The sequence below is a fragment of the Carex rostrata genome, chromosome 12 (assembly GCF_964058835.1).
Source record: "Carex rostrata chromosome 12, lpCarRost1.2, whole genome shotgun sequence".
Lineage (NCBI taxonomy): Eukaryota > Viridiplantae > Streptophyta > Magnoliopsida > Poales > Cyperaceae > Carex > Carex rostrata.
In genome coordinates, this window is record NC_135929.1 from 9,632,001 (window position 1) to 9,646,902 (window position 14,902).

A 14,902-nucleotide genomic window follows, 5' to 3' on the forward strand; every position below is an offset into this window, starting at 1 on the left:
AGAAAAAAATTTGGCCTTTAAATTATAATTACTCTTAATACATTAAAATATAACTAATCGATGAAATGTTACATTCTCTCTCACTTTAAAAAGAATTTTTGTTCTCAAAATTCAAAAACTAAAAAAAAAAAAATAATAATAATCAACGTCACGGAATATTACAATTGCTTTACTCAAATCATATTGTTCAACTCAAACTTTTTTCAATATTGAACCTCAGAGAGAGGATAAATTTAAAGGCAAATAAAGAATAACAAAATTATGTCCAATCTACATAGCTCGCTACACAAAGAGACTTTGAATGCGTAGCAGAGGATCTGTATAGTATTCTCTTGTCCACTTTGCCCATTAACCTCTATAAATCTCCTAATTAAGTTTTCTAATTCGCCTCCTCATCAATTGGAGAAAGAGCCATTGACACGAAGACTTCGTCCTCTCCTCTTTGGTACATCTCTCTATATTTAATTTTCTCTCTAATTCTCAGCCTTTTTTTTTCATACTAATTTTTATTTGTCCGATCGGTAATAAGTTTTCACAATAATTTCAGTGTGGATGTATATATGCTGACTAGATGTTATGAATAGTTGTTTTGCCATGATTCTTCGATTAACATATGTACGTATTGATTATTTAATCACATTGCACATTATTTCAGAACAGCTTGTTTGTCGATTAATCGGGAAGAGGGTCAGTAATTAATGTCCACATCAACAGAAATGAGTAGTGATGAAATACAACCACTAGAGGAAATATCCACATCAAAAGAAATGGATGAGTGGGTTGCAGAGATAGGAGCTCGACACATCCCGCCGGGCTTCTCCCATGCAACCAGATCATCAATGGATATCCACCTTGAAAGAAGGCCATCAATATTTGGTAATTGGCAAAGTTGGGATGATTTTGGGGTCTCTTTCTTACCTGAAACCGAGAAGTGGCAAATTTTTGCATGTATGACGCACTGGTATGATATCAACGTACGTTTATACCTTTTATACTTGCAAAAGAAGGAAGCTGTAGCCTGGAGCTACTATCATGGGGTCAATAAACAATTTCGTGCTGAAAATAGCAAACGTTTCATAGAATACCTAATGGTCAATAGTTGCTTCTTAATATTTGTGATGCTTTCCTCTTCAGGGGAAGAGAGCCGAAAGGTTATTACGGATAAAGTGATTGACCATCCAATAGGTTTAACAGGTAGAGACATTAATAGTTCATTAAAGTTTATAAGTGAAGATCATTTGCAAATTTATAAGTACTTGTTCACTTTGAAGTACCAGATACCGTGGGTTTTTGTTGAAGCTGTATATACAGAGTTTTCCGACTTGAGCAAACTTTGTGCTATCCCAATACACAAACTTGCGCGCTTATTCATGCGAGAAACGGAACCAATTGAGCACCCGTCTAAAGTGGACGGTAGTACCGTTCCTAAAGGTGGTTTCAAACATCTAGTACACATCTTCCATTGGTCTCGACAACCTGATGAGAAGTATGTGGTGGATTCAACTAGGTGGTTTAACTCCTTCCATATACCTAGTGCAACAAAGTTGCAATTATCTCAAATTGTTTTCCAAAAGGATATGGATACCTCCATTGATGTGTCTTACTCTGACAACAAGAGAGTATCTGCAGTGATGCAATTAACACCTTGGTTTATTAGTCCATTAAAAAGGGTACTCTATGAAAGTCTTTTAAGATTTGAAACTCTGTACACAGACTGTGAAATCCCCTTCATGGTCCATTTCGCATGCATGGCTTGCTTGTTGAAAACAGAAGCAGATGTCCAAGTATTGCGAGAGAGTGGTGTCATCAACAGCCCAACGTCGTTTGATGACAAGGATGTTTTGCTTTTCGTACAAGAGCTTAAAACTTTTATTTCCCGTAATCACCGTTTGCCGAATAAGCTGGTCACATTGGAGAAGAATGTGATGGCACATCATAAAAAAAGTGTATATAGAGTATATGGAGAGTTCAAGAAACGCTACTGCTCCAATCCATGGATAATTATCTCCGTCATCGCCGGCATCATATTGTTTATCCTTACTTTTATTCAAACCGTACTTTCTTTTATTCAAACCAAATATAGTGTGCTTAGCTACAAACAACAATGATTGCGCTAAGCGAAGTTTGCACCTATTTTTATACATCATCTTTGTATCCTTAATTTTCTTTTTTTCATAATATCATTTATGCAATTTAAATTGGGTGCCAACCGGGGGTTTATCTTTGTAATTTTTTTTTTTCAATGTAATTCATTTGTCATTTTTATGTGCCTATGTGCGACAATGTGTGATTTTTACCGTTGCTCTCGTTGTACAATATTATTTCACCTAATAAACAACTTATTCAACTATACAAGTTTATGTATGGATCTTTCTTTATTAAAATTGAACTATTCTTATGAGAACATACAATTCCTCCGAATCATGAGTGTTTCTCCAAAAGTTCTAATATGGTAAAAAAAATTAATTAATTTACTAGCATGCCAACTAATTAATAATCTATAATTTATTAAATCTATGCTTTAAGCAAACCAAGACCTTAATTTCTACAAAATTTAATTTACACCCATGCCAATGGTCAATAAATCTATGCTTTAAGCTATCCAAAATTTTAATTTTGAAATGAATAAAAAAAAAAAACTGGTGACCGAGGCCTTATTTTAGTTTTATCAAGGACGGGTGCTTAGCCACTCCTATGATTTTAACTTTTTTAATTATACATATTAAAATTTGATTGAAATTTTTTATTTTTATTTTTATATAGTTCAATACCTCTCAGGTTATACCAAAATCCATGGTTGCAATTCTAATGTAGAGACAGCTAATTAAAACCCCCAACTGGAATGGAAATCCATACTGTGCTTCATTTAATTGTAATTAACTTATAAATTATTTAAGGCCCAAGAGTTCCTTACTGGGCCCAGCCCATTTCTACATAACCATGATCGAGGCTTTGTTATCTGGTCCAAATTCTATGAGGTAACATAATATTTTAGTTTACAACACCGTCCGATCATAATTTTTATATTTAATATAAATACTTATTTGTTAGTTTTTTTAGCTAAATTATATAAGCTTTATATCTATTTATTTGTCAATTACCCATTAGTTTTTTCATTATCTGTGATCTTAACGGATAATGATAATTGTGTGGATAAGACTGATTTCATATGGTTATAAAAACGCCCTCGCCGATCCGTAGTTTTACTTGTGTAAATTGATCAGTTTTTACGTGTAAGCAACAAATTATCTAAAGAAACCTTAACTTTTGATATGGTTTTGCCATGATTCTTCGATTAACATATGTACGTATTGATTATTTAATCACGTTGCACATTATTTCAGAACAGCTTGTTGTCGATTAATCGGGAAGAGGGTCAGTGATATCCACATCAACAAAAATGAGTAATGATGAAATACATCCACTAGAGGAAATATCCACATCAAAAGAAATGGATAAGTGGGTTGCCGAGATAGGAGCTCGACACATCCCGCCGGGATTCTCCCATGCAACCAGACCATCAATGGATAGCAACCTTGAAAAAAGGCCATCAATATTTGGTAATTTTCAATGTTGGGATGATTTTGGGGTCTCTTTCTTACCTGAAACCGAGAAGTGGCAAATTTTTGCACGTATGACGCACTGGTATGATCTCAACGTACGTTCATACCTTAAATACTTGCAAAAGAAGGAAGCTCTAGCCTGGAGCTACTATCATAGGGTCAATAACCAATTTCGTGCTGAAAATAGCAAACGTTTTATAGAACACCTAATGGTCAATAGTTGCTTCTTAATATTTGTGATGCTTTGCCATTCAGGGGAAGAGAGCAGAAAGGTTATTATGGATAAAGTGGATGACCAAAATAGTTCATTAAAGTTTGTCATTAATAGTTCACCATGAAGTACCAGATACCGTGGGTTTTTGTTGAAGCTGTATATACAGAGTTTTCCAACTTGAGCAAACTTTGTGTTATCCCAATACACAAACTTGCGTGCTTATTCATGAAAAAATGGCGTCCAATTGTGCACCCGTCTAAAGTGGACGGTAGTACCGTTCCTGAAGGTGGCTTCAAACATCTAGTACACATCTTCCATTGGTCGCGACAACCTGATGAGAAGTATGTGTTGGATTCAACATCTAGGTGGATGAACACCTTCCATATACCTAGTGCAACAAAGTTGCAATTATCTCAAACTGTTTTCGAAAGGGATATGGGTGCCACCATTGATGTGTCTTACTCTGACAACAAGAGAGTATCTGCAGTGATGCAATTAACACCCTGGTATCATACTCCATTCAAAAGGATACTCTATGAAAGTCTTTTAATATTTGAAGCTCAGTACACAGACTGTGCAATCCCCTTCACGACCTATATCGCATGCATGGCTTGCTTGTTGAAAACAGAAGCAGATGTCCAAGTATTGCGAGAGAGTGACGTCATCCAAAACACATCGTTTGATGACAAGGATGTTTTGCTTTGTGTACAAGACCTCAAAACTTTTATTCCCAGTAATCTCTGTTTGCCGGATAAGCTGGTCACTTTGGAGAAGAATGTGATGGCACATCATAAAAAAAGTGTCCATAGAGTAATTGGAGAGCTCAAGAAACGCTACTGCTCCAATACATGGATAATTATCTCCGTCATCGCCGGCATCTCATTGTTTGTCCTTACATTTATTCAAACCTTATATGGTACGCTTAGCTACTACAAACAATGATTACTACAAACAATTATTATATTATGTATATAATTTAAATTGTGCGAGGAATGGTGGTTTATCTTTATTCAATTTTCACTTTGTTATTTGTTGTGGCATCCTGTAAGTTTTGTAATTTTTTTTTTCAATGTAATTCATTTGTAATTTTTTATGTGTCTATGTGCGCAATGTGTGATATTTTCTCTCGTTGTACAATAATATTTCATCTAGCAAACAACTTATTCAACTATACAAGTATGTATAAATGAATCTTTCTTTATTGAAATTGAACGTTTTTTATGAGGACATACAATTCCTTCCGAATCACGAGTGTCTCTCCAAAAGTTCCAATTTCTGATATAGTCAATTGTCAATAAATTAATCTATGCTTTAATCAATCAAAAATGTTAAGATTGGTATTTATTATGACCTCTCTTCAATCAATAAAATGAAAAAAAAAAAAAAAAAATTGATAACAAGGTGACACGTCCTATTTTAGTTCTACTAGCTTTTTAATGGTATTGGATATGCCCGAAAGTATTCTTGTATTTTTTTACGGAGTACACATGAAAACATGATAATTACATAATTATTGCAACCTGTATTTTGATATTTGAAATAAAAAAGGTAGTTTCTGACTGTTAAGTAAAACTCAGTATAGCTCTAGTTCAAACAGAAGTTCAGCTAGCATTGTACCAAAATCATCCAAAATCCAGTGTTGCAACTATAATATGCTGACAAAACCCCTAATTGGAATGGAAATCCATTCTGGGCTCCATCTAATTCTAATTCATTTATAAATTAATTAAGGCCCAAGAATTACTCACTGGGCCCAACCCATTTTTACATGCCAAGAATGGACCGGACTAGATCGACACCTATGACTTTTGATCAGGGATAAATTTGAGACTTCCGATTTGCGTCGATGGTTTCATCGTTGCTCATAGGTCAACTTAGCGCCCACATATTTCCTAAAGTTGTGAGTGAGCCCAAACTACGAGGTTTTTTCTGTCTCTCTTTTTTCTTTTTCTTTTTATGTTTTGCAGAGACTGTAAAGTTGTGAGTGAGCCCAAACTCGCAACTTTTTGGTAATTAGTTATAGGCAGAGGCGAAGGCAGTATGTAACAGCAGTAGGTATTTGTCTTCTGGAGATTTTTTTTCTGTTTGGACCAAGTTATTTTTTGGGCTTGCCTACCCCTAAAAAATGGGCTTGAGTTCCTCTGGCCCACAAATTTTGTCATTTCCAGCCCAAGCCCAGAGATCAATAGTAATGTATTTTGTTGAATTGAGAGTTTTAACCCGTGGATTTTGGGTCATCTCTACTGTGGGTTTTCTTGGTTATTGAACTTTTCTTTTGTCTTATGGAGAAGCAATACTGAGATGAGATGCGTGTACAGTGGAATAAATTTGTTGTCTTGCTTTTTTGTTTCTTTTAGGAATATGGGGGTAAGCTTTAGCATATAAATATTTGAATTGATCCTGTAATATGTCAATAAGGAAATAAATTGAAGATTACTTTTCTTTGCTCATCTTTTGTTCTAGTGCTTTTATATAATAATGTGTTAGTTCACAAATTAATAACAAATTGAAATGATTTATAAATCAATTAAAATGAATAACATACTAAATTTCTAATAGTTACATTATAATGATTTCAAATTATTTCAAACCAAGTAACAATTATAGAGAATTGTTGAACTTTTTCTAAAATTTCTATACCCAGGTTCACTTCGGGTTCATTATTAGACTTTTTCGGGTCTGGTCGAGTAAATTCTTCTATATATGTCGAATTTAGGATCGAGTAGAATTCACAATTAGTCTTCCAAAACTTTTGTTATGTTGTAATTTTTTTTTGGTAACTATACATATTATTGTATATATATATATATTCGCCTACCTCTGACAAAAGTTTTGTCTGGCTTCGCCATTGGTTATAGGACATTCTTTTAGTCAACTACGCTACCATGAGCCCCATCTCTTTCTTCGCTTTCTCTGTCTCTCTCAATCTCTGTCTTTTGACAGTCTTGTGTTGCTATCCAAACTACCTGCTTCAATTATGGCTGATTTCATTTCTTACATGCACCAGAAATCATTAATTATTGTTATTGAGTCTGTGTAGAGACAAAATATCATTAATCATAATTTCTTAAGTAGTTACTCAAATAGTCAAACCGAATTGAAATAATATTGAACTATTGATTGCATTGTGGATCTATATTTCAGGATTGAAGCAGATTGAAGAAATTAAAGTCTATTAAAATTTACACCTCACCAATCGCCATATTATGGATTAGGGGCCGGGTCCTATCCGATAACATTGCATTTCCATATATATAAGAATCTGTCGGGAATTAATAAATGAAGCCTATCAAACTTAGGGGTGGCAAAAAAAGCTCGTAGCTAACGGTTGATAACACTCAGAGACGATGGTGTTTCTATATTAACAGCATATTTAACGGCCGAAAAACTAATATTTCCATCGGTCTCTAATTTCTAACTGATCGCATCGGAGCTTAATGCCATCGGCTCATACAAATGACGTATGGGTACACATTTCCTATCGGGGAGATAAGCAACGGTTCGAAATCCGATGGCAGAACGCAATTTCAACCGATAGCAAAGTGTTTTTTTGTAGTGCCAGACTGGATATTATATGTCCAGATCTGAATTTGTATCCAAAATTTTACGAATTCGAATATTCGGATACAAATAATTTATAAATACAGATACAAATTTGGATAGAAACTCTGCGGATACAAATATGGATACGGTTTCAATTTTAAAGGAAGATACAAATACCGATAATTAATTATTGATATCCGTAATTTTTCATTTTTGGGATATCCGTGAAGTACTAGGCAGAAATTTGTTCTGCTATCTACTGCCTATTTGCTTTATCTATGCAAATCAGACCTCCCCAGTTTGCCATTCTACATTCATTTTTCCTGAGATTGGTGACTACAGGTTCAAAAGATAACTTATGAGATTAGTATTTGCAATAATATAAACAAAAATCTAGTATTCTTCTAAAAAAAGGAGAAATGAATCCAAAATTTGAACATAATCGGAGATGATAGTGTGATTACTGTTTGAGGGACCAATAATTGTAATTATGTTAATGAATTATTTTTGTTTGAGAAAAATAATTTGTTGAATAATAAGTATATTTAATAACAATATCCGAATTATGTTTCCGAATGATATTTGTATTTGTATTTGTATTTGTATCTGTTTAATATCCGATCTGTATTCGTACCCGTTTAATTCTGATATGTATCCGTATCCGTTTAATATCCAATCTATATCCGTATCCGAAAAATAAAGATAGAGACGGATATGGTTTTACCACTATCTTATCCGTATCCGATCCGTTTTTGCACCCCTAACTGCACTAGAATAAATGTTTATTCGTCTTTGAATGTTTGACTTGATGCTACAGTAATTCGAAAATTTATAAATTTAACATGTTAACACATTACCCTTGAAATAGATTGGTTTCTACTGTTTGGGTTAATCATCAAAAATAAATTTTTATTTCTTGAAATTATGATTATCAAGAATTTGATGAGCCAAATAACACGCTAAGTTTACTTTTAAAATATATATACATACTAGTATAATACCCGTGCGTTGCAACGAGACATATTATAAGAAATAAATATATTAATAAAACTAATAACTATTTAAAAATTAAAACCAAGGTTCTAAATAGCGTTTATAGCGGCATAGCGGGGAGACCAAAAAAAAAAGCTCTAGCGAATAGCGCAGCTATAGCGAAAGCTATCATAAATAGCGTTTTTTTATTTCAAAAATTATATTTTATATATCTACTAATAGTAAACATGTCTCATTAAGAAAAAAAAACCAAATTGATTAAGAAGTTATAATATTCATGAGGAGGGTTCAAATGCACCCAAATGCACCCTATCTTTTATCTCCGTTTTTCAAAGTCAAAACAGTCAATCCGAACCGTTAGATGTGATCTATATATTAAGATGTGCTTGGAGACCAAATTTTACATTTTTTGAAATTTTTTTACTATTTATTAAGCCACTTTGAAAATCGCTGATCCAATGGTCCAGAAAATGTAAAATCAGCGATTTTCAATGTGGCTTAATAAATAGTAAAAAAATTTCAAAAAATATAAAATTTGGTCTCCAAGCACATCTTAATATATAGATCGCATCTAACGGTTCGGATTGACTATTCGGACTTTGAAAATGGAGAAAAACGATTTGAAATATAGGGTGCATTTGGGTGCACAAAAATTTGGGTGCATTTGAACCCTCCTCAATATTCATATTGAACCAATACAAAGTTTGAGGCTCCATTTCTTCAGCTTCTTCAATTATTCTCACCCATTCATTGCCATCATCTACATAACAAATCCATCAGGACCGCTATTTCCGCTACGCGCTACTCGCTATAGCGGACCGCTATTAGCGCTATAGTGGCTGTAGCTCGATTAGCGCAATTTTACCCCGTAGCTTAGCTTTCTAGGTCTAAAACCGCTATAGCTAGCTATTTAGAAGCTTGATTAAAACACATGTTAATAGAAAATTTATATGATTATGTATTTTTAATTAACTTTAATCGTGGCCTCTGATAACAATTTGATGATGTGATGATTCTTTATTTTTAAGTACCAATGTTATCAAATAATAGCTCGATTCGAATCTAATATTAAATATCATACAACAATTCAATACCAATATATAATATGATATCAAAAAACATAAATAAAAAGTGTTATCATGTGTATGTATAGGATATATATATACACACATATATTATAAGAGAAATATATATTCACACACACGTTCCAATTTATATTCTTCTTTATTTCCAATTTATAGAATATATACACACACACATTGATATATTATATATTGAAAATATATTCTAAATTGCCCACACCAATATGTATAGAAACAAAGAAAGAGAAACGAAGAAGTAAGGAAACAAAAAAATAAGAAAATGGAAGGTGGGGTCTTCTCAATTGAAGATGAAAAATATAGAAACAAAGAAATAAGGAAACAGATAAATATATCGCTAAATTTCAAAATTTGTTCAATTTTAATTGTAACCTATCGTGTGACAGCACATGTGGTGGGTATGTTTTTAACTAAATTTAGACTTTTATACATAAAACAGATGCATTTAATCAAAAGAAGACAGATTATGTAATTGAAAGGCTGAGATTAAATCCGAAGTTTCACCTTTCAATCGTAGCCATTGGCGGATGGGACACCCAACGTGCTTAATAATAGAATGGAGATATATAAGTATATAATGGTTCAGGTATTTGCATTTAGATTTGCACCAATGTGCATTGCTTTACTCAAATCATCTTGTTCAGCTCAAACTTTTTTCAATATTGAACATCAGAGAGAGGATAAATTTAAAGGAAAATAAAGAATACCAAAAGAAAATTTTATGGGACCTATTCTATCCAATCTACATAGCTCGCTACACAGATATACTTTGAATGCATAGCAGAGGATCTGTATACCAAACCTCTTACCTTACTTCTGTCCAGAGAAGAAATGGCTTTACCGGTGGGTGCTTCCCTCTGGTTGCAAGTTATTCTCTTGTCCAGAAAAGAAATGGCTTTACCGGTGGGTATTTCCCTGGTTGCAAGTTATTCTCTTGTCCACTTTGCCCATTAACCTCTATAAATCTCCTAAGTTTTCTAATTCGCCTCCTCATCAATTGGAGAAAGAGCTATTGACACGAAGACTTCGTCCTCTCCTCTTGGGTACATATCTCTACATTTTCTCTCTAATTCTCATCCTTTTTTTTCATACTAATTTTTATTTGTCCGATTGGTAAGTTTTCACAATAAGTTCAGTGTGTATGTATATATGCTGACTAGACGTTATGAATTTATATATAGTTGTGTCGGCGTTTGTTTTATATCCCAGAGGATACGTGGCTTTTGTTTTGCATGGTTATTACCTTAGATCAATTATTGATCAGGCCGTTATCTATATATAAGTAATTAAGGTTTAGTTTGAAGTAGATTTGTGTAGATCATTTTAAGACTGCATAGTGATTAAGGTTTAATTTTTATATTTAATATAAATACTTATTTGTTAGTTTTTTTAGCTAAATTGTATAAGCTTTATATCTATTTATTTGTTAATTACCCATTAGTTTTTTCATTATCTGTGATCTTAACGGATAAGGATAAGACTGATTTCATATGGTTATAAAAATGCCCTCACCGATCCGTAGTTTTACCCATTTGACACCCTAGTTTTACTTGTGTAAATTGATCAGTTTTTACGTGTAAGCAACAAATTATCTAAAGAAACCTTAACTTTTGATATGGTTTTGCCATGATTCTTCGCTTAACATATGTACGTATTGATTATTTAATCACTTTGCACATTATTTCAGAACAGCTTGTTGTCGATTAATCGGGAAGAGGGTCAGTAATATCCACATCAACAAAAATGAGTAATGATGAAATACAACCACTAGAGGAAATATCCATATCAAATGAAATGGATGAGTGGGTTGCAGAGATAGGAGCTCGACACATCCCGCCGGGCTTCTCCCATGCAACCAGACCATCAATGGATAGCAACCTTGAAGAATTGCCATCAATATTTGGTAATTGGCAATGTTGGGATGATTTTGGGGTCTCTTTCTTACCTGAAACCGAGAAGTGGCAAATTTTTGCATGTATGACGCACTGGTATGATCTCAACGTACGTTCATGCCTTGAATACTTGCAAAAGAAGGAAGCTGTAGCCTGGAGCTACTATCAAGGGGTCAATAGTTGCTTCTTAATATTTGTGCTGCTTTTCTGTTCAGGGGAAGAGAGCAAAAAGGTTATTATGGATAAAGTGAATGACCAAAATAGTGATCCAATAGGTTTAACAGTTATAGACATTATTAGTTTATTAAAGTTTGTAAGCCGCGATAATGTGCAAATTTTAAAGTACTTGTTCACCATGAAGTACCAGATACCGTGGGTTTTTGTTGAAGCAGTATATACAGAGTTTTCCAACTTGAGCAAACTTTGTGTTATCCCAATACACAAACTTGCGAGCTTATTAATGAAAGGCATCCATCCAATTGAGCACCCGTCTAAAGTGGACGGTAGTACCGTTCCTGAAGGTGGCTTCAAACATCTAGTGCACATCTTCCATTGGTCTCGAAAACCTGATGAGAATTATGTGGTGGATTCAACTAGGTTATTTCTCACCTTCCATATACCTAGTGCAACAAAGTTGCAATTATCTCAAACTGTTTTAAAAAAGAATATGGATGCCACCATTGATGTGCCTTACTATGACAACAAGGGAGTATCTGCAGTGATGCAATTAACACCCTGGAATCCTACTCCAGTAAGAAGGGTACTCTATGAAAGTCTTTTAATATTTGAAGCTCGGTACACAAACTATGAAATCCCCTTCACGACCCATTTCGCATGCATGGCTTGCTTGTTGAAAACAGAAGCAGATGTCCAAGTATTGCGAGAGAGTGGTGTCATCCACAGCACAACGTTTGATGACAAGGATGTTTTGCTTTGTGTACAAGAGCTTAAAACTTTTATTCCCAGTAATCGCTTGTTGCCGAGAAAGCTGGCCACTTTGGAGAACAACGTGATGGCACATTATAATAAAAGTGTCTATAGAGTAATTGGAGAGTTCAAGAAACGCTACTGCTCCAATACATGGATAATTATCTCAGTCATCGCCGGCATCATATTGTTTATCCTTACTTTTATTCAAACCGTACTTTCTTTTATTCAAACCAAATATAGTGTGCTTAGCTACAAACAACAATGATTGTGCTAAGCCAAGTTTGCACCTATGTTTATACATCATCTTTGTATCCTTAATTTTCTTTTTTTCATAATATCATGTATGCAATTTAAATTAGGTGCCAACCGGTGGTTTATCTTCGTAATTTTTTTTTTCAATGTAATTCATTTGTCATTTTTTATGTGCCTATGTGCGACAATGTATGATTTTTACCATTGCTCTCGTTGTACAATATTATTTCACCTAATAAACAACTCCTTCAACTATACAAGTTTATGTATGGATCTTTCTTTATTAAAATTGAACTATTCTTCTGAGTCGGAATCATGAGTGTTTCTCCAAAAGTTCTAATATGGTAAAAAAATTAATTAATTTACTACCATGCCAATTAATTAATAATCTATAATTTATTAAATCTATGCTTTAAGCAAACCAAGACCTTTCTACACAATTTAATTTACACCCATGCCAATGGTCAATAAATCTATGCTTTAAGCTATCCAAAATTTTAATTTTGAAATGAATAAAAAAAAAACAGGTGACCGACGCCTTATTTTAGTTTTATCAAGGACTGGTGTGCTTAATTAGCCACTCCTATGATCTTAACTTTTTTAATTATATATATTAAAATTTGATTGAAATTTTTTATTTTAATTTTTATATAGTTCAATACCTCTCACGTTATACCAAAACCCAAAATCTAGGGTTGCAATTCTAATGTAGAGACAGCTAATTAAAACCCCCAACTGGAATGGAAATCCATACTGTGCTCCATTTAATTGTAATTAACTTATAAATTATTTAAGGCCCAAGAGTTCCTTACTGGGCCCAGCCCATTTCTACATACCATGAATGGACCGGGTTGCATGATCTAGGCTTTGTTATCTGGTCCAAATTCTCTCTCTGTTTGTCTTCTCAATCTCCATCTATGCTTTCGTCGTAGATCAACTAAGCACTAACGAATTTGCTCATGAAGGCGAAATCATCAAAGAAGCCCTACGACGAGGTTTCCTCTCGCTCTCTCTCTCTCTCTTGCAATTAATACTTGAGTTTAGTTCAATAATCAAGATTTATTTGAATCAGTCTAGAGACTTCTTTGGTCCTTTGCAAGAACTGACTGCAACTGGGCGTTTTCTCAATTTGAGACTTCTTTGTTACAGTCTTGAGTTGCACTCCAATCAATTTGATGACGATAATTCGGGTAAATATTTTAACAGAGCAATTTTGACTTCATGCAGCACAAATAGTATGCAGTCCTGTTTTGATTATATTGTCTGTGCACTGCATGAAGCCAAAACCGCTCTGTTAAATCTTTACCCTATAATTTCTTCAAGTAATTACTCAAATAGTAAAACCTAATTGAAATATTGAAGTAATTGAATGTTGGTCCCATTGCATTTTCTCAATTTGGGGCTTCTTGTTACCATAAATGGCTGATTGTATTTCTTAAACTGCCTTGTTTGTACCAGAAATTATAATATTCTAAGTAATTGCTTCATGCATCATGGACTATATATTCAAAATAGCAATTCAAATGGTTCATGCGCTGCATGAAGCTGAAAATTCTTTGTTAATATCTTTACCCGGAATATTGAAGTATTGATTGCATTATGGATCTATATTTCAGGATAAAATCAGATTGAAGAAATCAAAATCTGCAAAAAGGAAGTGCAGTTACCCTTCTGATTCATCTGACAGTGGCAGGAAGAAGCCACGTAAATCGAAAAAATCAAAGAAGAAATCTAGAAAGAGGCCTCGCCAACCCAGCATCTCGCCTACCTCTTCGTCTTACTCAAGCGATTACTCTGTCAGTAGTTGCTCGACTTGTGAGAAACAAAAAGCTGGTACTGGTAAATCAAAAGTAAGAAAGGGTAGAGTTAGTACTGGTTCCAAGTACACAGGAAGAGAGAGATGATAGTGACATTGTTTCTTCAAAGGATGAAGAGAGCAAGATACAGGGAGGAGAAAAAGAGAGTGAACCAATAGCTGAGGCGTCAGATAAAGTTGTACCAGAAAAGGCATCATCCCAAACACGAGCTTTGACGACAAGGATGTTTTGCGCTATGTACAAGAGCTCAGAACTTTCATTGACGATAATCTCTTGATGCCGAATGATCTGGTAATTTTGGAGGAGAAGGTGATGGCACATTATCAAAGAAGTGTCTATAAAGTAATTGGAGAGTTCAAGAAATGCTACTGCTCCAATACATGGATAATCATATCTGTCGTTGCCGGCATCTTATTGTTTGTCCTTACTTTTATTCAAGCCATCTTATTGTTTGTCCTTAATTTTTTTTTTTTTTCAATGTAATTCATTTGTCATTTTTTATGTGCCTATGTGCGCAATGTGTGATATTTACCTTTGCTCTCGTTGTACAATATTATTTCACCTAACAAATAACTTATTCAACTATACAAGTATGTAT

The 14,902-nt window shown here is 33.9% G+C and overlaps 2 protein-coding genes across 2 annotated transcripts; both read left to right on the top strand.

The window, feature by feature from the left end:
* The first annotated feature begins 400 nt into the window (after window positions 1–400).
* Window positions 401–2,326, top strand: LOC144562623 (uncharacterized). The gene is made up of 2 exons (XM_078311827.1): window positions 401–445; window positions 656–2,326. Exon 2 carries the CDS (start codon window positions 699–701, stop codon window positions 2,106–2,108), a length of 1,410 nt encoding a protein of 469 aa, XP_078167953.1. The 5' UTR covers window positions 401–445; window positions 656–698; the 3' UTR covers window positions 2,109–2,326.
* Window positions 2,327–13,384: 11,058 nt separating this feature from the next.
* Window positions 13,385–14,495, top strand: LOC144563208 (uncharacterized). Its single transcript, XM_078312634.1, has 2 exons — window positions 13,385–13,482; window positions 14,104–14,495. The coding sequence occupies exons 1-2, from the start codon at window positions 13,447–13,449 to the stop codon at window positions 14,389–14,391; spliced, it is 324 nt and encodes a 107-aa protein (XP_078168760.1). The 5' UTR covers window positions 13,385–13,446; the 3' UTR covers window positions 14,392–14,495.
* Window positions 14,496–14,902: the final 407 nt, after the last annotated feature.